The sequence below is a fragment of the Melanotaenia boesemani genome, chromosome 22 (assembly GCF_017639745.1).
Source record: "Melanotaenia boesemani isolate fMelBoe1 chromosome 22, fMelBoe1.pri, whole genome shotgun sequence".
Taxonomy (NCBI): Eukaryota; Metazoa; Chordata; class Actinopteri; order Atheriniformes; family Melanotaeniidae; genus Melanotaenia; species Melanotaenia boesemani.
The window spans coordinates 16598546-16624050 of record NC_055703.1 but is presented as its reverse complement, the minus strand read 5'-3'; the positions used below and the strand labels follow the sequence as shown (position 1 = coordinate 16624050).

Genomic DNA, 25505 nt, shown 5'->3' with positions numbered 1-25505 from the left:
GTTATCAAGAATGGAACTTTATTTAAAAGGGTAACATTTTAGCAAAATGTTTAAATATAACAGCAGTTTAACCTGTTTTCAAAATGAACATATTTAAATATAACAAATATAACATCTGCTCAGCACTGTGCAACTAGATGAGAATACTCAAAATATTGAAAATCACAAACTTCAAACACTAGTTTTTGTTGGTAGATTCAAATGGCCAGCCCAAAAACAGTAATGATGCAGTACATTGTCTCATTCTCCCATTTCACTGTACAGCTTCCTGTTGGATGAAAAAAAAAAATCCAACGTTGGTTTGCATTAGTTGTATTTACAATTAATTACACATTTACATTACATTACACATTTTCTGATATATATATATATATATATATATATATATATATATATATATATATATATATATATATATATATATATATATAAACAATTATTTTAAGGATATCACTTGTAATCACATAAAAGATAAAGATGTGCTTTGTTTTTACCATCGGTTGCGTTGTCCCAGAAACAGCTGCTGGCTGTTTGAAGTCCAGCTCCAGTTTTCTGCATGATGACACAGTTCACTAACAAAAACACAGTTTGTGTCTGTTAACATCATTTCTGAGCTACAAGAAACACCAATATGTTATTTCTCACTCAGCAGTCCACATACCGATGTACTTAAAAGGTTTGCCCAGCTTGCCTAGTTGACCGAGGCATTGCTCCACAACACTGTTGCTCCACTGATGCACTCTGCTTTGCTGGAAGGCATTTTCTCCGATTGTTGTTTCTACTGCCTACTCAGACCCATGAAGCAATCATAATGTGAACTTAAACGTTATGTCACACTGCCTGGAAATATATAAGCATTATTTTATATTTTTTTTATAACATTGTTTACAAGAGTATGGGTTGACGCGTTGCCTAGCAACCGCTACAGCCCTTCTCCACCACATTTTGCTAACCACGAAGTTCGTACACTGCAGTAAAATAAATAGTTATTGCCCGGTAAAATCCCGACATTACAAGTAACGTTAAAGACATTTATAATGGTGTTTTACTCACCTCTTTTACAATTTCTCTCACTTCGTCAACATCGAAAGCGGTCTGTTAGGTGGGAAACACGAATGCGGTGTTGTTAATAACCTCGCAAATAATTAGAAACTTAGTTTCTCACTGTTTTAATTCTACGTGATAAAAACAAGTGTATGGAGAAGTTTTTAGAATCATATACCTCATTTGCGTCTTGGTAATAGGCCATGGTTTCTACCTCCGGTGTCAAGTAAACCAGGATCACACTAAAATAGCACTCCTTCCGGTACTTCTTGAGAATAAAGTTTTGAATCTTAGCTGAAGTTAGCTTCCGATTCTCAGAATGTGTAAAAAGTAATTCCACAGAATTTGCAGCAATCTAGACCACAACAAACAGCTCTTGATAAAAAAACAACACACACACACACAAAAAAAAACAAAACATCTAGAGTCTAGACTGAAATATCCCGTGCTGTAGTTTTTTCACAGATCTGGTCTAAGTGGGTCCAGATTGCAAAACAATCAAAAAATGAGGCAAATTTACATTTTCACAGATAAAGATTTCACAAATCAGAAACTGTGTTTTCATAAATATAGATGTTGTTTAGGATATTTCAGTCTAGGCTTGAAGAGTCTCGATGTTGAAGTTTTTGATCACGAGCTGTCTAGATCACTGCAAATTCCGTGGAATCATCCCTTACATTCAGCGAATTGGAAGATGGGAATCGGAAGCTAACTTCAGCGTCATGAGGAGAGACCTGTGTTCATGAGCTTGTGTATCAGACAAAAGCCTGAAGAACAGATTTTAACAAAATCTATTTGATAAAATTGAGCTTTGGTTAAGATTTTGTCTTCACTAACAATTTAATTATTTCGCCATCTCTTTTCTTGGTACATCTACAGATACTAAGTTACACAAGCTTTCAAGGGTGGGACCAAAGGGGTGGCCTTGAAGCTGCCCCTTTGCTTCTGATGTGGATATCTCACCTGATGGATGCCAGCTCATGTATCCTGTCTGAGGTTAGTAGTTTTACATGTCGTTTCATTTTAAGGTAAATTATTATTAATAATTGCCCTGTGGATGTCCACAGAACAATTATTTCTAATGAAGTGTACACAATTGTGATTTTCAATTTATTTTTATAGATTTGCTCTGACTCAAGAGTTTCCAAGTTGCAGTAACCTCATGCAACACAGTTGAACTAATTTCTGGATCATGCACTAGATGGAGATAGAAGTCGATGTATCTGTCAAAGTGTCCGTTTTCTGACACGTGCTGATGTGTTCTGCTCAACACTGTGCATAAAGATAATATTTTTTTCTGATTATTTGCTCCATATAACTTAGTCAAACAGATCTTTTTGATCAATTCAATAAATGCAATCTCTGCTGTAGTGGCACTGTCATGTGTATTATGTTAAATTGAGTAAAATACAACACTAATTATTTTCCTCAAGGAATTAATTAAATAAATTCAATGAATGTGTGAAAAGAATAAATCAGACTGTTAAATTTCAGTGAATATAAACCAATAAAAGATCATTACTATTCCTGGTGAAGGCAACAAGGTTATTGATTTGAATTGTTTCTTGAGTTTTATAACTATTTATAATAGTCAGTCTGAAAATAAAGTAATAACCCACTGGCCTACCAAACAGTAAAATATAATTTCTTTTTTAAATAAAGACTTTGCAAGATAATGAAACAATGAATGAGGAACTACACCACTGGATTCCACTGCTGCAAACAATATATAAAAATTTAATGCAGTTTAAGGTCCAGTCCCCACGCCACCCAAAACATAATAAAACCCAAAACACACACAAAAAAGAAATAGATTATTTCTGTGTGATGGGAAATGAGTTCTGGTCCATTAATTCTCCAACTCTATCCTGCAGGGTGTGAACCACCTCTGCCAGGATGAAAACGTGTGTGTCATCAAGGTCCTTTAGGATGAACTTCTTGCCCAAAGCCATCGTTTCATCCAGATAGAGAAGGAACTGTTTCATAGCAGGATCACTGGTCCAAAGAGCAGAGTTGAGACAAGATAAGAAAGGAGTAAAATTAATCATATAACAAAAATATAATGAATTAGTGGTTTTCGGTTTTCTCTAAAAGGACTTGATAGCTATTTTTATGGTAAGACTTGCATCTTTCCTTACCATTCAACAAGGACACCTTTGTGTACGTTGACCATGTTGTCAGGTGCAAATAATCCAACAATGAAGTCCTTCAGCAAAGTGAAGTCCGCACTTCCAACAAGACGTGAAACAGCAAGATGTCTGGCGTAGCGAAACAGGACAGTACATTTCAACAAAGTGAAGCAATGACACCAAATATTGTTTTTTTGTTTTCTCAAAGACAGTCTGTGGAAACAACTTCACATTGCCTTGTCAGAATAGGTCAAGACTGACAAACCAGTCCCCTGTTAGCATTTTAATGCTAACGGTAGCTTAACATAAAACAAAGCAACACATATCCTGCTAATTATTTTAAAAGCGTTTAGCAAAATAAATCATCAATAAAATGTACACACCTGACTATTTATATGAAAACGTTCAGTAAGGCGAAAAAAAGACCGCCTTTGTTAGACCCTGTAACAATAGCTTCTGCTGCTACTCCATAGCATTGTGGAATGATGTACGGTGCGAGTTAAGGGACAATCTTCTGCCATCCGAAAATTGCACAAGCAAGATGTATATGGGCCAATGTTACATGTTTAGTAATTTGCTTTCTCCCCTTGATTATTACTTTACGTACATTTATTCATAATATTAGTGATGAGACAAGTAAATATAAGAGAGATGGGAATGTTTGAAGGAAATGTATAAAAATGTGCACTTTTAAGTTACAGTACAGCATACTATATTAGAGAGAAATCAAATTAGCAGTGCACAAAAAAAGACAAATTCTCCAACATCACATTTATGCAATTTATTGCCAGCGATGTGCATTATTGTTGGCAGTTGGGCTCATAAACACAAGCTAATCAAAGTTCAATTGCTTGATTAGACTCTTAAAATAAATAGTGATTAGAACTAATAATTAATCCAGATTCATACAATGTAAGGCATAGGAAGGAATACATTTAGGCACAAACTGCGAGCATTATACAGTGGTCTGAGTAAAATAATAAATATAAAAATAACATTTTAAATCATTAATCTTCTCCCAAGTATTCATGAACATTATTGGAAATGAAATGTCAGCTCATCTCCACATAAATGTAAAATATAAATGTGTTCTGTGTTAGGCTGCAAAGTCTTAAATGAAAAGGAGTTAAAAACTAAAGCTTCTTATTATCTGAACTTGCATGTAAACATGGTGATTAAGTCCTGTAAAACAATCATTATAACATGATTTAAGTATTGTTGACCTAAGTTGACCGATCTAAATGGATGAGTAAAAATTACAGTCCCCCCAGTTTTACTATCACAGATGAACACTTTTCACATAAAAAAAAAAAAAAACTAATTATTTTATGATCGTTTACATCACACATCAGTGGTTCTTTGTGTAAATGTGCAACGAGGAGGAGAGGCGGTTATGTGTTCTTTTGGGTTTGGTGGTAGGACTTGTTAGCAGTGTCCCTCATATCAAGTATGCAGTAGGTTGTATAATTGTTTTTGTACTTGTATATTTCAATCATTGGCTGATGTAGGTTTGCAGTGCTTCCTGGATAAATTGGAGGCTGCGGTTGTACAGAAACGAATCCTTCTTCTCTGGCTTGCAGATGTTGAGATGATCTACATCCACTTCAATGAGCTCACCAATGCCAAGGTCTGAAAGCAAACCAGAGCAGGCTCAAGGCAAGAGGTAAAGAAATTGTATTACATGTCATAGCTTTCAATATTTTCTGATTATACATTAGTGCTACATACCCGCTGACTGAGTTGGTACCACAAGTATCTTGATCATTGGACCAATGTTTGTAGGCAGCGTCTCTGCAAAGCTTAGCACCTTGAATTCATTTTCTTTGGCAATGTTGAGAAAGCTCTCGTTCAGGTTGCGCAGAGCTGGTGAGTCTTTAATTAAACACAGATACTGACTCATAGCAGATATTGCATAATTTCTGCTAAACATAAAACAATATTGGATCTTACAGCTAATTGTAGACACTTACCTTTACAAAGTTCTCGGACTTCTATAGAGGGAAAGAGGAGATATCGAACGTTGACCGAGTACTCTGCCATGAAGGTGCCATGGTGAGGAACACTATAGAACATAATGCCCTTAGTATTCTTTAATAACCTCTGCATATCGGGGTCTTCAGATGCATCCAACAGCATTTTCTTCACAAGCAATCCTGGCAGAGGAACCAAATGTAAAACAAAAACAACTTAAACATAATAAAAACACAGACATATCCTGGTTTAAGAGTAAAACGTTATCTTTAAGAAAAATAAAAGATGGAAACAAGGGATTTTGTTTAATTGGCATATTAATGGATGGACATTCTAAATACCTCCAAGACTGTGGGCTACCCAGACTACAGGTCGTTCTCCAACTCCTGCCAGCTTTAACTTCTTTAAAAGCTTTTGACTTCTGTAAGCCAATGACTTCCTAAAAAGAAAATAATACTCCATTAGGACTGATAAAAACCAAAGACACATTGGACTGTATTTTAATAAAGGTGGTAGCTTCATTAGCTTTAAACAGTCACAATCTTTGATATATATTGTGTGGAAAATCAGAAATATTACTACACCACAACTGATGTGATTTCTTCACAAGCAGAGAAAACATTTTTTCTTTTGCCCCACCTGCCTTGCTCTGCAATAATGCAATATTATATATCAAATTATTAGTGGACATATGTAGAAATCACAATTCTTTTTCACCTCTGATTCTCTGCGGGACACTTGGCCATCCAGTCACTAAGATGACTGTCATACTCCACCGATAGTATTCTCAGATTTGGACAGTCAGCTGCCAACCACGACTGTCATTAAATAAGAACACAGTAACATTTTAAAGCAGTGACAGAGGATTTATTGTCCTAAAATAAATCAAAATCTGTGGGAAACCTTACAATACATCAAATAAAGCCACATATTCAGAACAACCAACTAGTTTAAAATTTCAGTTTCATTGTAGGAGGAAAAAAACGGCTAAATTCTTAAAGTTATTCATAATAGTCTGTAGCTTTTTGAGGAATTATCAGCATTCGTCACCTTTGGCCAGCACTCTGTATAGTCATCGTCATTTTCAGCTTCTCTCTCTTCCTCTAATGTATTGCGATCTTTCTGCCTCCAAGTCTTAAAAGCTGCCCCTAGAATCCCATGGATGAACAGCACATCTGCTTTGATTGGTTGGCTGCAAATGAACACATTATCAAAGATAACTTGTTGGACTACAAATAAAATGGAAAAAAAAAATCAAATCATATTAAATTTTTTTTAATAATATCTATTTTCCTACTTGCTACGTGTTTGTGGGTGGAGGATGTAGACGCCATCTTGGTATTTCTCTGTCACTGTCTCCCTGTCCAGGTTGGCCAGAGCGCGAGCTGCATGAGACGCCTGCATGACATGAGGAGACTGCATCATCTCTGCCAGGACAGACAGCCAGCCTAAGGGGGGTTAAATTGGGTAAGGAAGGGGGAAAAAGTTTGAATCATTATAGTGAGTTGGTGTATTTTCATGTTCATTAAAAAAGCATGTCACCAAGTAAAAATATTCTAAAGTATGTCTGTGTGGGGGGAAAAAGACTTATTAATGACAGATTTACCAGACTGCACTATGGCCTGATGGATGCCTTCATTAAGTGCCAGGTTTCCTATAATACGAATGATGTTCCTCTGAATCTTTAAGGAGTCTCTACGGAGCTGATATACCCTCTGAAGGAGCTGCAGACCTCCATTTGCAACTATGTGGTCACAGTGGCTCTGTACCTGCAGACCATAAACCCCCATTTTAATGAATTACAACGAAGTATCAACCACAATCTGAATTATTCCAACACAGTAAGATGTCTCTTCACCGTAAAGAAACAGAAAAAGCTGAATGTGGAAAAGGGCACCACTTTTCCGAGAATTACTTTTAAAAGTTTGAAGGAGCAGGACAAACATATGCTGCAGACTGCACTACCAAAATAATAATATGATAAAATATAAAGGGAATCTGACAACGTATCCTTATTAAATTATTTTCAAATGCATAAGGGCAATCATTACCTTTGAGTGCTGAACCAGTGCTTGCAGACAGAAGGACTCCACCTTCTCTAAAGGAACAGAAGTGAGACTTTGGGCATAAGGCAGCCCATTGCCACCAAAACACCACAGACCACCCTGCAACATCAATCAATGCACATGTTAGTGAAAATTTAAATTTTTAAAAACTCTTTGAGTACCACAGATTGTTGTTGCCCTACAGTTTTGTGTTACAGGCAGATACCTACTTTGTTTATGAGTATATTTATGCATACAACTATACCCTTTGTGCTGCCATGGATTGCGTGCTCTCTCTGAGTGCCAGTGAGGTGAAGTACTGAACACATTTGTCCACTTCTGACTGAGGCAGAGATGCCAAAAGCTGCCGTAAACCATCCTCTGCTGACAAACCCTGAGAAGACGGAACCACATTTTAGTTACACTCTTATGCACAGTTCACATATGAGGTAAAGATTCAGCTGGAAAATTTCATAAAGAACAGTTTCATAGAGATGCATACATCTTCCAAGTCAGGCATCGCAGGCGGGTGTCTGAAGAACCGCAGGTCTACCTGAGGAGTCCGGGCCAGGCCCACCGCAGTCCGCTGGTCGATAACCTGAGCTGCAGTGTGGTACTGATAATCTGTTTGTTACAGTTGGTGTGATTTAATAAATGTTCATGCTTAGTAACTTGAAACAATAAGCTTCTGTTTGTGTGTTTTTACCATGCCAGTGGTGATTGTCTGCAAGTTCCTGGACAGCCTGCAATCTCATGGCCTTATGAGCTGATTGTGTCTTCTTCAGCAGCACCCATAATGCAACCTCGTGTGGGTCTGCATCCACATTGCTCAAGTGCTCTAAGATACAAAACTTTAATTATAAACTGACTTACTTTATATTTTAAAGCACATTATGGGAAAATTTGCCACTAATACTACTAAATTCAACTTAAAACTACAATTAGACGATGTCTACTAACTAACTACTATTTTTTGTGTATTGGCTTTGATTATTACAACAACTAGCAAGTTACAGATACAGACCTTGTGGCTGTGAACTTTGAGTCATCAACTTGGCAGCTATTATTTTATAAAAAGTTTAAAAGTTAACGTTTTAAAAACTGGAATATATATTTGCGCACAAACCCTTCACATTTCTATAACACACACAGTCAAAGACATGTATATTACAGTCAACTACACATTAAACACATGTACAAACTATGTGAGATTCAAAAACAGGATGTTCAAGGTCAAAGCAGGTGTTTCCTTTGGTCTCTATGTACCCCCAGTACATAGAAAAGGTTGGATGACAGGTTTTTTTGTCAGTGTATTTTTGTGCTTATATTGGCAACAGTATTCAAAATCTGCCTTCCAATTCAATGCATTTTATGAGATATACTGCAATATCACACTGTGTTCTATCTGTTACTTTGGTAGGTGAACTGGTAAAATGCAACTTTGAGTTTTTTACCATCTAGTGAATGCAGTAAGAGTCTGGAAGATGCTCCCAGAAACCGCCTTGCTGCTTTATGAAGTTCCCTCCTTGCTTTGTGTGTGAGTCCTGGAAAACATGCAGAGTAGAATAAATAGCTACCTAGGTAACAAATATATATATATAAAAAAAAAAACAGAGAAGTAATGGTTGATAGTGAGTATTTGAGCATATGTTTTGTGTGACTGTTTCCTTCAGCAACCTTGCTTAAAGGAAATTAGATAAAAAAAAAACAGAGTGACCAAAAGATAGGAAGGAAAGATGGTGGAGAGGGAAAGGAAAGACAGGATAACATGATAACAGATGTCACTAGTCAGCTGGACATGGTTAGCTCACTATAATTTTGTGCCCATATAAGAAATAAATAAGGCCGCTCAGCATACTTACAAGATGCCATCAGTGTAGGTCTGGAGTCTTGGACAATGTATAACAACAATATAACTGAAGTAAAAATAACAAAAGTCCAATTTCTTTAAGGTTTAATGTTACATATTGTATCTTCCCAGACTGCCTCACCCATAACAAATTAAATTGATTACCTGCAGTTAGATTCTCCTTTTCAGCAGATGGAGTGGCTCTCAGATAGATATAAGACTTATATTTCTCCTGTAGGATTGCACTAGTATCAATGGACACAGCCTTATCCAAGGCCACTACTTCATAAGTAATAAAAAGACTGCCCCTGCAGAGAGGATGATAATAGATAAGCTGTGACACTGTAATAATTATTTTCACACAATCTGCAACAATTTGTCACTGATTTGTCGAGTATAAAAATCTGTAGTTAAATATGGAAACTTACCCAAAGACAACTGCACCAGTTACTTTAGCAACTTTTCCTGAATTGAATAAAAAAAATGGAATCAGCGTTTATAAAAAGTCTTAAGGTCTTCTCACCAAATTATAAAAAGTTAATATGTTTATTAAAAAGATAATAGAATTTTTAATCTTGTGCAATTAAAGAAAGAATTTGAGTATCTCATAATTGACTTATTGGGTATAAAAGGTATAAAAAGAGGATATAAAAGAGGATATTGGGTATAAAAAGAGATTCAGGAGCGTTGGGTTGAGTCTAAAAGAATAAAAATGATAAACAGGTTTACATCTTTCTAACAAGTGAGTATAAGGAGTTAATCGTGTTCTAAAAAAAAGAAATAAAAATTTAACTATGATCTCAAGACTCTCTTGTCTTCTGAAAGGCCACTTGTGACCAAACCATTGCTAGTAATGGAGTTTGTTGTTCTGGTCAAGTTTAAAGTTTACCATGCCAAGAAAAAAAAACTAATATTATAAATAACCATGAAGTGATTGCTGTATGGAGAGTTTTAATGTATGGCTATTGCAACAGGCAGGAAGGAACTGCTATTCAGGTGCATGCTGCAACACAGCTGAAGACAATCTTTGTTTAATCAGTTGTGCAGAGGATATGCAGTGTTGGCTATTATGTGTATAAGCTTGTGGCTTAATGGAGTGGTCCCCAACTCGGGTCTTCAAGGCCTACTATCCTGCTGGTCATAATCTCTGACAAGCTCTGCACAAGTCTGCTAATGAGCCATTAATTTAAGTCAGGTGTGTTGAAACCGCGAAAAATCGAACATCTGCAGGACAGTAGGCCTTGAGGCCTGGAGTTGGGAGATCCCTGGATAAAGCATTGTGTCATGAGTCTTAAATGACAAACAACATGTTGTCTGGGCAAAAGCGGAGTATTGTTCTGCTTGTAAACAGGAACCAGTTCAAAATACAGGAACTAAGATGGGAGTGCACTAGTGGGTAAGGCATGTGTAATGTACACATCAGTGAATGCTCTATTACTCCTGACATATATACAAAGGTTTTGAGGCATCATGTGCTGCTATTTACAAGTAGTTTTTAAAGCAAACCTAGCTTATTTCAATATGAAAATGCCTGACATAACAACCAAGCATGCAAAACCATTACATTTTCAAAATTACAGCAGCTTGGTTTATTTAGTTTCATAGAATATATTAATCAGTTTTAATATTTGGTGTTTTCTTTCTACTACCCTTACAGTTCAGGGTAAAATGACTTGCTTGGCTCATTTTACGCAACTTTCCATTTCTATTGCGGTAACCGGGTTGTAATTGGTTTTACAAGGTTGCTGACACTGAAGGGTGCACAGGTAGGCCAATTAAGTCTAATCACTTACTTAAATATGTCCACTGGAGCACCTTGTTCACACCAGGCGGCCCAGCTGTGCTCAATCTCCGACAGCGGATCAAACGAAGAGCAGCAACAGACATCCTCCGCCTCTTTAAATTAAACAGACCACCAAAGATCCAGAAGTTTATGACCCAGGCCTCCCACATCAGAGGCTTTGATATTAAAGACATGCCATTTTGATAACACGTATTCCAAGTTAAAGTAACGTAATTAAATTCAGTTTGGTTGTTTAACAAACAAATCTTTGGCGACACGACAACTCCATCATTTAACCTATGAACAGCTAGCATTAGCTAATTTAGCTATGAACGAGGGCTAGGATCACTATCCCTCGTATTGTCAGTCAGTTCAAACCTGTCATTATTTACCAGGTTGCACAAATAAACATTATCACATCCTTATTATGTCGTGAAAAATAACGAAAACCCTGTAGTGATAGATGGCAACGGGTTAAGTTGAATTAGTGGGTAGCTCAACACGCTTAGGATTTAGTTAGCTGTTGGCTAACGGGTCGCTTATACGACATCTGTCCGACGGGGTTTCACTTGTGGAAAGGTTGTGGGTTCATTGCAACGCCTCAACAATTAAATTACCTTGTGTTTTCAGAGACAGGCTTTAAAGCATCTAAGACAATGTCCTCCACAACTGCAGCCGGCGTTAAAAACACAACATAAATTTGTCTCACAAATAATACGTCATCAAGCGTCATTCAGGATTCTGTCTGTTCAACTCAAATTGCGCCCCAACTCGTGCTGGAGAGTATTAAAAAGGTATTTTTAAAATCCAAATTTTCAGTGTTATCGCAGAGTACAAAGAATGTACAGTATGTTTAGTGTTTTTTTTTTTTTGGCAATAACAATTTATTGAACCATATTTTCTGGTGAGCATCAATGTCCTTCAACTTAACTTTTGAGTACCGTTTCTTCTACCAGGAAAAAGATACATTTAGTTAATAATTGTTAATGTGGGAAGATTAAGTACGCATGTGTATGCGGGCAAATGCAATTGTTACGCAAAAATAGGTCGATGATAATTTTAATGCAAAAAAGTGTTGCTGCATATGGGACTGATGTTGTACAACCTTTACCTCAAAAAGTCGGGGTAGTGTCTAAAATGTAAATTAATATTGAATTTAGCGATTTTCAATTCTGATAACTATTTTTATTCTCATCAGAACATGAAAAACATCAAGTGTTGAAAGAAAGACATTTCACTATTCTTGGTAAATATTAACCCATCTTTAATTTTGATGGAAACTATATGAGCAGAAGGGGGGAAAAGTAAGTGTTAGTAAAGAAACAGCTGAAGAAATATTTTGCAGCTAATTAGGCTGATTTTGATAATTTGGATACATGTTTGTGCACATGGGACCTCACTGGATCCCTGTGATCTTTGGCTCCTCAGGTAGCACTGCATTAAAACTGACACAATTCTCTCATGGAAACGACTGCATGGGCTTGCAGGATTGCTTCAAGAAATTTTTGTCTATGAACTAAGTTTGCTGCCAACCACAAATTTAGGTTAAACTTCTGTATGATAAGAAGATGCCATAGATGAATATGTTCCAAAAATGTTGTCATCCTCCCTGAAATTTAATATAAAATGGAAACTGGAAAAGCATTAGGTGATCCAGCAAATGGAAATTTTAAGTTCTTTTTGGAAATTGTGGACATTGCATCTTTTCGGACAAAAGAAGAAACCAGACATCTAGCTTGTTTATTCATTTCAATAGACTGCATCACTTAGGGTGCCCCCTGAACCGGCAATGCGCACATATAAAAAGGCACCATCAGAGCTGAAAGGTATAGGTTTAAGAGCAACATGCTTCCATCTAGATGGCATATTTTTCAGGGAAGGCCTTACTTATGTCAGCAAGTCAATACTAGGCTGCATACTGTATCAGTTACAACAGCATCACTTTTTAGTAGAAGATTTCAGGTACTTGACAGACCTCCCTGCAGTCCAGACCTCAAACTACTTGGAAATATTTGGCATTTCATGACATGCAAAATACACAAAGACTGTTGTTACAAGAAGGGAGGTGCTATACAATCAAAAACATTTCACTTTTCCAACCTTTTCTCCAACATTTAGCTTTTAATAAATTCAAAATTTGTTAATATTTTCATAAAATATTAAAATGGCTCACTTTCAGCATTTTATGTTATTAATGTTCTATTGTCTACTTTTTGGAAGTGGGGTTTTAGTACATTGCAGTCCGGGCATGACCTTTAAAAAGCATTGTGTCCACCAATGCACAACGTCACCAGATTTTGTGCAAACTTCCCCATAGTCTTAAATAATATTCAACATTTGTGTAACAGTGGGCAGAAACTAAACTTAAACTTTAAATTTCAATTTCACCTCTAACAGCACAATATGCCTCCAGCTAATTTGGTCAGTTGCATCACCATTTAACTGATTATTCCTCTGTGTAAATATCCAAGGATGGAAAGGAGCTAAGCAGTTTTTTAAGCAGTGTACTTAAGTGCAGTTTTGAAGTACTTGAACTTTAATGTTTCAGCTTTGTGCTGCTTTATTCCTCCAATCCACTCTGAGGGAAACCTTTAGCCTACCTCCAGCTTAACCACTATATTGTTACTTTTAAGGTCAGAAGTTTACACAGTGAATAATACAAAAAGCTTTTAAGATATATCAAAATTTTAGATTAAACAAGCTGTTTCCAACCTTGTCAGCTTCTCATGTCTTATAAAATCAGCTTGTTGTCAGTGTCACTTTATAGTCAATGAAAGAGAAGGGAACAACTTCAGATACTCTCTGTATTTGTTACAGGCCATTGGGTCTAAATGGAAATGTTTTGATTTGTGCTTTTATTACATTAAATTAAAAGCAACAATAATTGACTAAATTACACTCAAAAGACACGTTATATACAAAAACATCTGACACCTAATGCCCAACTTTGGTATCCCTTCCTCTCACACTCATTCATACTGTTCATGCAAGCACACAGCCACTCACGTCAACTCTGTAAAACATGTGAGGCAGCAAAAACATACCATACTTTAGATCAGTTTAACCTGGTCTTCATCATTCTTTTGCATAGGTTTTAAATGTTAAATGTTACACACTTCTTTTTTTAAGGCTTCACATATATAGACATTATTTTCTGTTTTTGCATAGTTATTACAAGACTGAAACGGACAAAGCATATGTCTTGCCTTCCACTATATAGCCCCAGCCAAAAGGACATACTTGTAAATTTAGGCTATGCTTAAACTCATAAAAATATCTTGTATAAGCATATTGTCAATCACCATTAAATACAAACTGCTAATTTTACAAGGAACCATTTCTGATCATAATCTGCCAGTTTCCTGTGTCAGATGACTTTTAAAATTTTTAAATGGATACATTATTGATTATTGAAGGCAAATATGCCTTTAGATGGACCAAAGGACATAGAAATGATGTAATTGTATTGATCACGAAACAACTGTTTGTCTGGTCATATAAGTGCAGATAAAATTCTGTATCATGGAAAATCCATTTAAAACTCAGGGTTCATCATTCATTTAGGTGTTCTCCATCCCATCAGGTGCATGTTTCTTGATAAGCTCTAATGATGCTTTCATAAGCTGGAGGTGGGGTCTGTGTAACATTAAGAACCCTCAGACCGTTGTTCCCCCAAAATGACTCGGGTCTTGGTGGTGTAACAGCTGGCTGGGCTGAAGTTGGAGCTGACCCATCTGACATGGTCAGCGTTGGTGTGCGAGGGAGCGTGGACTGACTCCCCTCCTCTGCCTCCCTTGCAATCTGGCTGCAGTGGATGAGAGGATGGAAAGTGGAGGCCCTGAAGCTGGATTTGTGTCCCATTGGGTCGAGGTGATCTGGTGAGGAATTCTGCCGGTGAAAGCTGAAAGCAGCGCTTATTAAACTGTTGTTGCTCCGACGATCATAGCTGCTGTTGCGATTAAAGCCTGGGCGGCTACGGGATTGGCGTGGTTGGCGACGAGTGATGCTGGCAGAGCCTGTTTTGCGTCGAGACATCCATGTCATGATCACGTAAACCAGGGCACCCAAGAGCAGGCCCACAGCCATGGACACACAGAAAGCTATGACCAGAGGGGCTGTAAAGACAGAAAAAAATATAAAAAGAATTTCTTGTGCATTGCAGTTTCTTCAATCTAGTCATCACTAGCATCTTCCATATGCTTTCTCTTTTTGTTTTTCACCTTTGTATCCTGGTTATGTTTTAGTATATTAAAAATAATGATGTTCATATAATGCATCTAAATGCACTTGCTTTAGCAAGTTATAAAATGCAACTTCTTGTAACAGGATGCATTAGCAGTGTAATGAAACTTTCCTGGTTCATGTTTACTTGAGTAAATATTCTAAAGACAACAAATTTTATTCCCACAACAAAGGGACTGACATTTTGCTCATTCCTTCTGTGACTCGAAACAATGCCAACATAAGCATGCTTGAACGAAGAGAGAGAATGCTGTAGATAAGACAAATCAGGTTGGGCTTATTCCAGGGCAAACAATCTAGTTTCCTTTCATGCCATTAGTGTTAAAAAAGACTGCGTTACTAACCCAGATTTCTACACTACATTTTTTTCCTTCCATTTTGGGAAACGGGAAAGCAGACACCACTCAAACATCATCTGGAAATGACATTTCGGAAAACTGTGGGGGAAAAAATGCTAAGAAAACATATCAGTCTCTTGTAAAGTTAGAGTGTGTATTCTTAGAAATTAAAAGTTTTTTGTGTGAATATTCAAATTTATTTAATTACTGCTTAGAAGCAGCCGGGCACACACACATTGAATCCATTTCAGAAAGGATTAAAGCATAAAATTCCTGAGAGAACAACCACACCGATTAGAGATCCCACATCAAAGAAAACAGCTAAAAGAGAAGGAAAGTTAGGGGGGGAAAAAAATCGAAAAACAAAACACTCACCGGCATCGAAAGACTCCAGCATTTCCAAAAAGAGACTAGTGTTGTTCTCAGCCATGACAAAAAGAGAGACTTACTATTCTCTCCTCCCTTCTCCTCTGTCAGTTCTTGCCTGTTTCCTTTCTTCTGATGGGTTTTCCTGTCTTTCTGAGTTGTCTCTTTCCTGTTCGTTTACTTTCTCCCCTCTCTGCTGCCCTTGCTCACTTTCTCTGTCAGTATGTCTGACTCTCTCAGGGAGATTCAGTCCAGAGGCGCACAGGACTGGCAGCAAACTCTGGCAGTCATCTTGTTTATGGAAGCGGAAAACGACACTGTCACGTTTCCTGCTTTTCTGCTTGAAATTAACAACAGGAGTGGCTTATCTGTCCAGGACAGAGATCCTGAAGGTTGAGAGGCAGGGTGTTTCTGTAATCATTTCCTCTCCCATCATTTCCTTCAGGTTTACTAATGTAAGTTATCACAACATTAGTATAAGAGTCAGTCCTTCTGCTTTCACCATAGGAAAGTCCTTCATGCTCATTAATGTTTTATTCAGGTCTTCGTCACAGTTCTGGGTCTGCAGTGGCTGCTGAGGGGAAATCTGCATTCTGAACTGATGATTGAAATATTCTAAGTGCTTTTATGACTCAGTTTTTGTCATACAGAAAGGAACCACTCTATTGCATTTCAAACAGCCCATGAATGTGGAGATATCTGCCTGAATTCCAGCATTTTTGTTAGTAAGCTCAGTCTTTCCATGTTGCCTGCCAGGTCTGCTCTTTTCTCAGTTGGAGAGCTCCAATAAAACAATGTAGTATGATAAGACAGAAAATCCACCACCACTTTTTTTTTTTTTTGCTTCTTTTGCTTGTTTGTTTTTAAAAAGACTTTGACAAATCAAGATGCAATGAGAGCAGATTCTGCTTTTCATATTGATCCCACAGTAGTTTGAATCCAGCCCGAGTCAAATCTGCAAGTCAATCAGTCCAGTCAGAAACAGGAATCAGTGTCGTCATACGGGTACAAATCTATCCATTTGCTCCATCATCTTTTGACACTGCTTTCCAGAGTCAATTCTTCACCTTAACTTTCCTTTCAGCATTAATCGGGTCAGCCTTTAAAATACAACAGCATGACATATTATTGAGTGTTTTATATTAAGAAGTTGACAAGTTTAAACTACTTTAGAGGCAATAAGAGGGAGAAAAGCTGAACCAAGGCTTGGACTTCCTTTAATTGTTGGCTCTGCTGTAAAACCATTGAGCAGTGTTGGGAATTCACGATACAGGACTTAAGTATACCCTGTATTACTGTGTATTTAAAATGATACAAAGCCGTGAGGAATCTCTAAGAAGATTTATTAAATTAATATTTTATCTACCTGTCAACAATAGCTTTTAATCAATTTGACACTCAGGAATGACAATATGTGATAAAGTTAAATATATTTTATTATAGCTGGGGAAAAGGAAATTCTTTGTCCTGTTTTGTGTAAACAGTACCACTCAAGTCAGTAGAATTTGTTGCAGAGAGGTTGTGCTGATGGTAAAAAGCAATCAGGAGCACTAACTGTTTTGTCTGTTCTACTCTTTGAGCAGTAGGTGGAGTAATACTCTTGATAACAAAGATAACTTTAAATTGCATTATTTCACATTTTCTGAAAGTCTCATGGAGAAGTTCAACTCCCTCCTGTCCAGTAAAGATGTGGAATGGCCCATTTTAAGTGGTTTAAATGGAAAACAACTAACTTTGTGTTAGCAGATCAGCTATATTATTTCCTCACTCAAAAACTACATAGCAGGTACCATAAATCTACCTTTCAAACTGTCCTTTATATTATGTGATACAGAAAGATTGCTGGACTAAACGTACTGATTTTTACAGAAGACAAACATCATCCCACATCTTGATACTACACATGAAATGTAACATAAAGGGTAATAGCTCATTTAAATCAGTGGTTCCCAGCAGTGGCACTGCTGAACATTAGTAATAAGCTGTGGGAGGAAGGTAAGTGAGGAATGGCATGGAGCTAAGTGGTTCACAGGTCAGAACTTGAACCTGGGTCAGTTGCGATGAGGACTTCAGCTTCCATACATATTCAATCATTCAAGTTAATCTCAAGTGGTCCCTTCAGAAAGGCTGCACCAGTGATCACAGGGGGTGCTCCAGGCTGTGAGGTTGCCAAAATTAGATTTGCCAATGCTGAAAGCAGTCATTTACTGAACTATCAAGCCTCTGTGTGAGGATGAAACGCAAACACTGCAGTTGTACACTGAGGCTCAATCCCATTTTCACCACACGACCCTGCTTCTGTTTTACAGGGATAAGTAGCCCCTTGTCTTTTGGGGATTGAGGTAAGTGATTATCTGGCTTTGGAACTGGGGCATTTAAGGCCATTTGAATGTTTATATGCCCACTACCTCTTAATTCCCAAAAGAAAAGGTGCACCTTATCCTTGCAAATGGAAAGGTATTGCCAAGCAGGATGCCTAAGTGAAGGAATTGTGTATGGGCCAGCCCTATGCTGGTTGTTGTGCAGATGTGTTTGCACATTTTATGTAATTTCTGCAAAAATGTTAATTTCCTCTGAAAACAGCAATTTATAACTGAAAAGAGGGCAGAAAATAGATTTGTAGAAGAGAATTTTCTCTTTGCTTCTATGCTGAATTTTACATGCAGGCTGCCAAACTTTCTAATGAGATTTTAGAAAAGTGCTGACTGTGCATGGAAGAGATTGCCACACGGCAGTCTTGGTCCCAGTTCTCTGCCTGTGCAATGATTAGATAAGAAAATGGATCTTAAAAGGGTAGGTCTTTGCAACTACTGGACGATTTCTTATTGACCCAAGAGCTTTGTCTCTGCTCTCTGCTTCCCTCTGCTGATTGTCTGCTCAGTCTTTTGCTGAATGTGTTTGGTCCCTCAGGACCAAACAGATTCAGAGGTCACCTTTGGCTGAGGTGCATAAAAATGTAGGAATCAGCAGTCAGCTCCTGCTGCAGAGCACTCAGCCAATCCCACAGTTCAATGCAGTGGCAATTCAAACAGGCGATTCTCACACATGTATATGTACTGGGAAAAAGTGCTGATACTAAATTATTTTCCCTGGCCTTGTTGCAGTAGTTGCAGCTGGACAGCCCTGTAACCCAAATTACCACTTTTACTATTTTTAATGACATTTTCTGTGACAATGTGGAGGTTTATGAGCTACAAGTTTATTTGATGTCAAACATAGCTGTTTAATTTTGTCCATAAGAAGTTTTCATGTTCCACAAATTCTTCATCATTAGCCCTCACTTTTGGCAACGAGTATTTTCCCCATAGTTAAACTGATATTTACTGCTTGAAAAAAGATGCACAACATTGCTTCTAGGAGCTGCTTTTATGATGTTACCAAATCTAGAAATTTGGACACACATAGACTTGGTTAGGCCGTTCTGTTTTTCTCCAGATTTCCATCTTTAAAATCTTCCTCATTCACTGCCAGTTTAATCTGTAACCAAAGATGGGTTACAGATTTTTTTTATTTTTTATTTTTTAATGCCCATCCCTCTGTCGCTCCCTTGTATGATTGACATTGTGGGCCAGAGCACTGCAGCTGCTCTTTCAGCTTTCTGAGAACTCTCTGGAGATGATGATGAAAGGTCTTGTCTAATGGGATTACACATCGTGATAAGTGTTCAGAGCCTAGTGGCTCATCACACCCCCCTCCTGCATTTCAAAGAGTGCCATTGATCTGTTGTGGAGCAGAGCATCTTGGAACTTGTATTCTTGAGAGATGCTTATTGATGGCAGTGCATAATTTTTAAAGACAATATACTTTGTTAAAAAAAAAAATCTGTGCAGGATTTGATTTATGAAATGCAACGATTCCCTTTTAATCTAAGCAGCTGACGAGCAGACTGTAGCACTGATGTCACGAGATGATTCACTGAGCTGTCGGATAAGCAGTAAATTTTAGAGCAACCCACAGGACTACACAAAGCCGTGTCACATTTGGGAGCTCTAGATTCAAATGCAACACTTTTACTTTAGCTTTTATAGAAACACGTTGACCTACAGCACAAGCTTAATGCCTTTATATTCCCACATATAGATCTATATACAATTTGCACATTTAGTAAATTTCATAGATTAAATGTTGTTATTGTGATTGTCTGCATACAGGAACACCAGTCAAGTCATAGTTACCTCGGCCAAGGTGGAGGTCATTATTTGTTTGTTTGTCTGGCTGTCTGGCTGTTAGCAACAACTCAAGATTTTGATAAAATTTTCAGGAGATCTCAAAAATGGATTAAGGAACAAGTGATTAGAATTTGGGGGAGATCTGGATCCAGGAATTTTTTAAAGGATTCTTTACTATGAGGAGATAAGGATAATTTTGACATTAAACCTCTGAACTGAAAAAGAAAAGGTAACGATGCGAAATATGTAACGATGAAACGGTTTCACTCTTTCATTTAAGAAAGTTGGCACCAGATGTTTATCTAGTTTTCATGACTTTTTATTAGTTTATTTATTATTAGTATTAGCTGACAATTCAACAAAATTATCTTTGATTTGAGACATAAGTATCACCCAGGTGTTCAAATCACAGCTAAAAAATTTCATGCAAGAAAAATCTGTTTTCTATTTTGCAACAAGAGAAAGAAACATCTGTTTAAATATATTCCTTTTCTCAAGTCCAGTTTGAAAACAGATGTTATTGGTAGATATTATTAATGTAAAAATTTCACTCCAAATAAATAAAATCTGATAATTCAGGTCCTGTTAAGACATTTGTAGGCTTTGCAGATTAGCCAAAGCTTGGTTTCCAACCTGTTGGGGTGAGTGTATAAGTTTGGCTCTGACCAGTATGGTAAATAAGTCTAATTAAAGGTAGATATAATTTTTCAAACTATTTAGAAGCCCAAAATAACTTTCTGATAAGCTAGCCATACAGTATAATCTGTCACCTGATCCTAGGTTTATTTCTTGTTGCTCTTTTTTTTGCAGTTATATTTTTACCTTTTATGGCGCAGTGTAGCTTTTTTTGGCTTTTAAAAAGAGGCTCAACTAAGGAATTACTTGTTGCTGTTACACATTGTTGTTCCTACATTTTTCCGCCTCTGACTTTTTCACACTCACAAACATAACACACATAGACATAAACACACATGCTCATCTTTTGCAGCAGAACCAGCAAGTATGAGACAATCCCTGGATCAGAGGTCTCAGCAACATGGTGCAGCAGTTCTTTTGGTTGAACAGCAGATGGCAGTGTATGCAGAGTGGGAAGCAAGCCTGTCTGCAGAAGTAACAGACACAGGCAAGGGAGGGGGGGCTCTAAGATGTTCAGTAAACACACATGCAGGCTGGCATACACGTACAGTATGCACTTACATCATCATTATCAGGGGAGGAGCTTTGCTGAGTGTGATTGCAGACTGCTACTGTAACAGGGATGACTTGGAGAGAGAGACACAGTAACCTGGACAGGATTCAGTTCTGACATCCTGCAGTCAGTATGAAGACACTGGACTACTGCAACATAATCTGACACCTGGTCACAGCATGAAGGTGCTGCAAAGGTGACGCACAGGAGCTGGGACGTGACTTTGGTGACCTCAGGACAGCGGCATGGCATCACCTAGGCACTACAGACACTCTGCTCGAGACATTGCCAACGTGATGCAGAGGCTGCAAGGTAGGTGTAGAATGCTTACTCACTCACACTGCTCCGCAACTGTGTTTGCAGCATTTTTAGAGGTGACCTGCTTGACACAGCAGAGACAGTAAAAATGAGTTTCACACATCTCATATTAGCTGATTATGACCATGAATGTCTTTCCTGTGTAGTGTTGGAATTCAAGTTTATACATGTCTGGCATGGGAAGGATAAAATTGGATGGGATATGCAATGTCAAAAGCTGCAGTATGTAAGAACAGTGGGTTATGATAAGTTGCATTTTATCTAGCATTCAGTTGCCATCAGTGCTTTAAATATCGCAGGAATTTTTGCTCATGATTGTAAATGCATGTCCTTGCATATAGTGTGATTTATTTGTTTTTTGTGGCAAAGAAACAACCAGATAAAAGGAGATTTAGGCTATGTGGGACTTTAATATTGCCATGCTCTTATGTGTATTTCCTGTTCATGTGTGGACATGCTGGCAGTGTGTGTCTTATTACTTGAGCACACACAGTTAGAGCACATGTTCATATGAACCTCTGTATACGTTTCTGTTTGTGGAGAGAAATGGAAGCAGACAATAGTGCAGCTAATCCCCAGAGAAGCTGACAGGATGAAGTCTATTCCTCTCGCTTAACTCAACAGTAGCAGCAGGACTTTATCTTATTGTGAACAGCTGAATCCTCAGCTTACTCTACACTTGCTGTGACAGAAAGTACAGCCATTATATTTATAGAGTTTAACATTCAGCTCATTAAAATCAGCAGTTTATGTTTGGTAAAACTAACTTTTCTTTCAGTTGTATTTGCAGTAGACATCAGCTCATTTTTAGCCTTATTTATATGGCAACAACACATGTATTGTCATTGCACTATAAGTTATTACAAGCCTCCAGTGCATCTATTTGTATCAAGATCACACATCCCCCCCACTGACAGCATCATATTAATGACGCTCGCAAAGTAGCAGGAAAGTCAGGTGACACCAGAGCTGAGATCCAATATGGCTGCTCCCTGTGTGGCGTCTGAGGTGGCAGTTTCTGTGAAAACTGAGAGCAACAGTAGCAGCCACGTGGCTCCTCTGCATCACTCTGTGCAGGTGTGGATGCACACTTTGAATCCCAATTGTATACCGATTGATCTAATTTTGGAAGCCTCCATTAAAGCTGTCTTTTTAGCGCAAAGGAAGATTGGTGTGTGTATGTGTGCCCAGTGAGAAATAAAAAATTGATCTTAATGAAATCAAATTAAATTCTAACAAATTATATCTATACAGAATAAACTGACATTTCATATAGGAGTGTCATGTAACAATATTTGGTAATAAATAACGTAATCTAAATATGACTTGTTCCAATAATTGTCTGATTAGGCCCTTGTATATGGTAATATGCTAACACCAGGTGGTCAAATGTTTATCACATTTCAACAAACATCTTTTTAGCAACAGTTACTGGTTATCTAGTTATGCAGATGTATGGACTCGGGGTTTGTGGGAACAATGCTACTTTATTATAGGCAAAACATGTACTCTATTTTAAATGTGTAAATTATGCTTGTAGACTTGAATAGAGATTTACTGGAGGTCTGATATTTTGTCTTTGAATTTGGATGGATTTGCATAGTCATTATTATTTTTCCTCTAATATAAACCTTTTCATTTTATCTATCATCTCTTGTGAGCACACAATCATATTAGCTTATTCATAGAGGGGTGGGCAGAATATAATTTGATGTGATGCTTAATTTAATGTGTTCTGGTTTTTGTCCATCTCCTGGGAGACAGGAGCTGAACCTGTGATAATATCATCAAGATGTTTTGTTGGAATCAAAGAGGAACACTGATGTTTTCATTAGTCTGTACTTGAAAAGGCTAATATGCATGTGTGTTCTTTGTCTGGTGTCATATAGACAGAAATGACATCTTTAAATTAAATCAGTGACACTTTTGTAGGGCTGTCTTTCTTATTGTTTTTTGCTTGCTGTTACTTCAGTGAAACAGTTATTTGGAAACTGGTTGTATTGATGTTCACATGATTTTCCAAAAACATGACAGTAATCTAATTTCTTATCACCTGATAGATTAAATTCATGTTGGTGTCTAATTCTATTTAGAAGTCCTGTTAAGTCTGATTGGATTAACATATTTTAAGACAATGCAGTTTTATGAAACTAACCCCATTCCACAAATCACCAGCAGATATTCTGACATTTAAGCTTAATTTGAAAGTTGTTTATTAAAAAAAACAAAAACAAAAAAACATAACTTCTGCCCCAGTTTTGGAGCAGTGTTTTTCTCCCTTTAGCCATCTCTTTGGTGCACCTCTCTGTCACTGTGAAAGAACCGCAATTAGTGACACCATATGGCGAAGAACAGCATGTTTGCTTTGAACACCTCCCAGCCTGAACTCCTCCATATGCTGTGGAATTTGCTTGTTTGTTGTTTCTCATCAGTGAGAAAAGCGATGCACTGGTTTTTCTGTTTCTCTTTCTCACCTGTTTTCTCTGTTGTGGGTGGCGGAGGCGTTCGTTCTTGACTAGGCCTCTGGGTTTAAACCGTCTGCTGGCCTATCAAGCAGGCAAGTTTGCTACATCTTATTGTGTACAGAACACCTGCTTGAGTTTTCCCTGCATGGGCTGTGTGTAAACCTGAATTGGCATTTTGCTAGTTCCCAGATAAAATAGTTACAGATTTCTCAATCATTCCAGGTTTTGGAGGGTTGTACAAGCACCCTGCTCATATGATTTTATTAAATTGGGTTTGTAAGCAAGAGGAAAGGTTAAGGTTAAAAGGGTAAAGACAACAGAGGTCAGCTTATCTTAAGGACTTATGTCTCACACTGAGAGTATTGGATGGATTAAATGGGAATTGGGAAGAGAGGCAGCGTGAAGAGCATAAAAATGGGACTGAAAAAAAAACAGGAGAGTGTGAGAGAGAGATCGCACACACCCGTTTTTAAGCTCTTGATTGCTAGTGGGTCTGGCACAGATCCTCAGATTGGCATAAGGCCAGGGTGACATCCTGTTGCCAGGGGCGACATTATGATTTGGCCGCAGCCAAGAAGGCCTAAGCAGACGGTCACCTTGAGCAATGCCAGCCTCCTGTTTAGTTGTGACACCACCATTCATCGTGTATGGCTCTGGATACCATGGCTTCACACATGCACATTTGCCCAGAATTACACACCGGCCCCGAAACAACCACTGTGTGTTAAAAATAGCCACTATACATCTTTTTTCTCCCTATTACACTGCTGGGAGTCAGCAGTTTAGCTGAGTGGTTAAACAGACCCAGAGCAAATCTTCAGGGCCATCAGACCAAAACTGAAATGCTACGGCATGATTTGTTTTTTATTCTGCTTCTTCTTCTTGTCTTTCCAATTTGTTTGTGACCTGTTGCTATGACTGCAGTTACATGACAGTCAACATAGGATTTTTTAATTTAATTTATTTTTTTTACCCTTTGGGCTCATAGGAAATGTCTGGTTCAGACCCTGTTTCCATTATAGAACATTGTGTTTGATAAAATGATGTGTGTTTGTGTTTAGAGGTAGTGCAAGCCTCCCAGTGACAGCCTCTATAACAGATCAGATTATAATCTCTTTTAACCTGACAGTCAGTGAAGGGCTGAGTGACGTATCACAAGATTAGGCCACTGAAGGTCCCACCTATACAATAAGTAAGGTAGGATGATACTTATTCACCTGATATCCTCTTTGAAATGTCACACCTTTCCAAAGGTCAGTGTTTGGGTAAATATTCCAGTCACATACATTCTTTTTTTTTCTCTCTAAACAAAATTAGAGCATTTTTGCCAGTATGGAAAGACTTGCACAAACTGCCTATTGTCATTCAGTCTTACTGATGTTTCATACCTCTTTGAAGATGTATTGAAATGCATCATGATAGGGTCTAGCAATACACAATACCTTTGAGTTGGTGTTAGTTTTAAGAATAAAGCAGAATAATACTTTAGGTGGCATTAAACTGCAATGTTTGCACTTTGCTACAAACTATCCTCTGATCCTGTCTGTCAAACTGATCAGATAGCTTTGATTGACATACCAAACAATGTCCTTGCAGA

The 25505-nt window shown here is 37.7% G+C and overlaps 4 protein-coding genes across 6 annotated transcripts; all 4 read right to left on the bottom strand.

Moving 5' to 3' along the window:
- Position 1: 1 nt before the first annotated feature.
- On the bottom strand, positions 2-2708 carry dynlt1b (dynein light chain Tctex-type 1b). The gene is made up of 5 exons (XM_041975769.1): positions 1223-2708; positions 1054-1095; positions 662-785; positions 495-572; positions 2-268 (listed from the first exon to the last, which is right to left on the bottom strand). The coding sequence occupies exons 1-5, from the start codon at positions 1247-1249 to the stop codon at positions 198-200; spliced, it is 342 nt and encodes a 113-aa protein (XP_041831703.1). The 5' UTR covers positions 1250-2708; the 3' UTR covers positions 2-197.
- Positions 2709-2841: 133 nt separating this feature from the next.
- Positions 2842-3684, bottom strand: gtf2h5 (general transcription factor IIH, polypeptide 5). The gene is made up of 3 exons (XM_041975770.1): positions 3557-3684; positions 3183-3302; positions 2842-3039 (listed from the first exon to the last, which is right to left on the bottom strand). The coding sequence occupies exons 2-3, from the start codon at positions 3215-3217 to the stop codon at positions 2859-2861; spliced, it is 216 nt and encodes a 71-aa protein (XP_041831704.1). The 5' UTR covers positions 3218-3302; positions 3557-3684; the 3' UTR covers positions 2842-2858.
- A 255-nt stretch (positions 3685-3939) lies between these two features.
- serac1 (serine active site containing 1) lies at positions 3940-11526 on the bottom strand. Of its 3 annotated transcripts, none has more exons than XM_041975765.1 (17): positions 11439-11526; positions 10832-10934; positions 9467-9503; positions 9204-9346; positions 8644-8733; positions 7896-8027; positions 7692-7813; positions 7455-7583; positions 7196-7309; positions 6751-6913; positions 6442-6592; positions 6195-6336; positions 5862-5962; positions 5486-5583; positions 5144-5326; positions 4902-5045; positions 3940-4802 (listed from the first exon to the last, which is right to left on the bottom strand). In XM_041975765.1, the coding sequence occupies exons 2-17, from the start codon at positions 10923-10925 to the stop codon at positions 4666-4668; spliced, it is 1980 nt and encodes a 659-aa protein (XP_041831699.1). In that variant the 5' UTR covers positions 10926-10934; positions 11439-11526; the 3' UTR covers positions 3940-4665. The 3 variants fall into 3 exon arrangements, with proteins under 3 accessions (XP_041831699.1, XP_041831701.1, XP_041831700.1); XM_041975766.1 differs by lacking the exon at positions 3940-4802 and having other exon boundaries at positions 4909-5045; positions 5144-5164; positions 5272-5326; positions 11439-11479; XM_041975767.1 differs by lacking the exon at positions 3940-4802 and having other exon boundaries at positions 4908-5164; positions 5272-5326; positions 11439-11479.
- A 2082-nt stretch (positions 11527-13608) lies between these two features.
- Positions 13609-16058, bottom strand: myct1a (myc target 1a). Its single transcript, XM_041975768.1, has 2 exons — positions 15777-16058; positions 13609-14936 (listed from the first exon to the last, which is right to left on the bottom strand). The coding sequence occupies exons 1-2, from the start codon at positions 15829-15831 to the stop codon at positions 14401-14403; spliced, it is 591 nt and encodes a 196-aa protein (XP_041831702.1). The 5' UTR covers positions 15832-16058; the 3' UTR covers positions 13609-14400.
- Positions 16059-25505: the final 9447 nt, after the last annotated feature.